Genomic DNA, 1,795 nt, shown 5'->3' with positions numbered 1-1,795 from the left:
TTGAGCTTGCAGTGTACCCTCTTCAGTGATCGTTCTTTTTTTCCGAAATGTTTTACGCCTTATGTTCACGATTGTTATTTCATTTTTTATTGCGACTTTTTTTGTGTGTGTGGTTGAGTAGTTTTAATTGCTTTTGTTATGCGGAAAAAATATGAAAAAAAAAATTAAATTATATGCATTCGCTACTCAATTCTTTGACATTGCATTAACAGTTTTAATTCGTTTAATGAATTGTTTTTCAATCCTTCATATAAAAATAGAAGAAGAAAAAAATATATATATTATCTCATAATACATTCAGTTGGTGACCTGTATCTGTACATGTTAACGCGGACACTGTATTAAGATCGCATCTCCTTTAGGTCACAGAATGTCGCGATGTATGCCACACACCTGGTCGTGCGTGCGTCACAGGTCCTCTGGGGGTCGTGTCTCAGGGTATTTCGTTCATCTTTTAGACATTATTTTGAGCAAACCTCATAGTTATTGCGAAGGCGAACTCATTATAACCACATAAACACGTAGCGCAAGTCGCCCTAAGCTTTTATCAACTGCTGCAATAATAAGTTTCACCTCATGACAAAGGGAGCCGACTTCCGAGAACTGCTGGCAAATATTCTTAAAGAATATGGCACGGTGCCATCCATTGCCCATATCGCAGCTGTCGCCCGTACTCACCAATTGTCCAAGGCGGGGATTTGGGCGCGCGGATTGCGAGATGGCAAAAATTCCCAATTAGCACGGATTTGTGGCCGACTTCCGGGTGGGTGAGGTTAGATACACCGGCGATGGCTGAGCAGCTCAAAGGGGCTTTAAAGCGTATTGTTTTTATTTCAAACCATTACAGGTCGATAGGAGTATTTGCCAGGAAGCTTCGGGTTGAAGAGAAAAACATATCCTCTTTTTTCTATGCGGGATTGAGAATTCGTTCAGTTTAAGGCTCGACAGTCGAGATAAAGGTCTTAGGGCTATCGCTAAGGTACTCGTGGCTCCGGCGGAAAAAAATGCGGTCACGGCCGACGCAGAATTAACTTCGAAGAAAAGGTATGGTGACCCATAGTGGATGACAGGGTTCCCAGATGTCCAGGTGGCACAGATCCCCTCAACCATGTCAAGAGCGGGGAACCCCATAGCATGGTACTTCCTGAGACACCAGCTATATCTTGGGCGACGTTCAGCACGAGCCATCAGTTGAGGCCAACAGCACCTCGTGGACGGACAATCACCCGCTAACGACACTTGAGTACCGAGGTCTCTGGTTGTAGCCGTCGCCATTCTTGGATTTGCGTTGGGCAGTCGGCCTTTTGGAGACGAAAAAGAACATCGCGATTTCTCATCAAGATGGCTTGCGTGGTTGCTTATCCGGGTAATTGGTCTCAGGTTTATTCCATTGATAGTCACTGAAAGCACGAAGGAGGGAAACAGATTTTAAAGCTTCATGAAGAAAATAGAAGAAAAATATTTCCTGTATGGCAGTAAATGATCACATGCAGATGCTCGGCGAGAAAATGATTGGAAGGCATGGTGGTGTTAGTTCCCTTTTTTTATTTGTTTATTTTTGTTATTGGTGAAGTCATATGTGGTAATTTTGGACTAATGTGATCCCTTTAACAGGAGACTCCAAGACTTCTTCCACTGTGTCACCCTTCGGCGTGTCCCGCACCTCCAATACAGAATCTCGAAGCTCCAGCCAAGGTATGTTAGTCGCCCCTCACTAATTACACACCCTTGTATAGTAATATGAGAGATATAAAAATATAAACGATACTATTGATATGCTATATATTCGTTAATA

The 1,795-nt window shown here is 42.9% G+C and overlaps 1 protein-coding gene across 1 annotated transcript in view; it reads left to right on the top strand.

Annotated features, from left to right (window-relative positions):
• Positions 1–1,795, top strand: part of LOC119594247 — a gene marked incomplete in the record, with an annotated part of 93,703 nt that overhangs the window by 85,015 nt on the left and 6,893 nt on the right. Inside the window, 1 exon segment of the mRNA XM_037943316.1 lies at positions 1,615–1,695. Within this exon segment, the coding sequence (XP_037799244.1) occupies positions 1,615–1,695 (81 nt within the window).

This window comes from Penaeus monodon, chromosome 33 (genome assembly GCF_015228065.2).
Source record: "Penaeus monodon isolate SGIC_2016 chromosome 33, NSTDA_Pmon_1, whole genome shotgun sequence".
NCBI classification, from domain to species: Eukaryota; Metazoa; Arthropoda; class Malacostraca; order Decapoda; family Penaeidae; genus Penaeus; species Penaeus monodon.
Note: the sequence above shows the minus strand (reverse complement) of the source record. Positions and strands in the feature narration are given on the sequence as shown.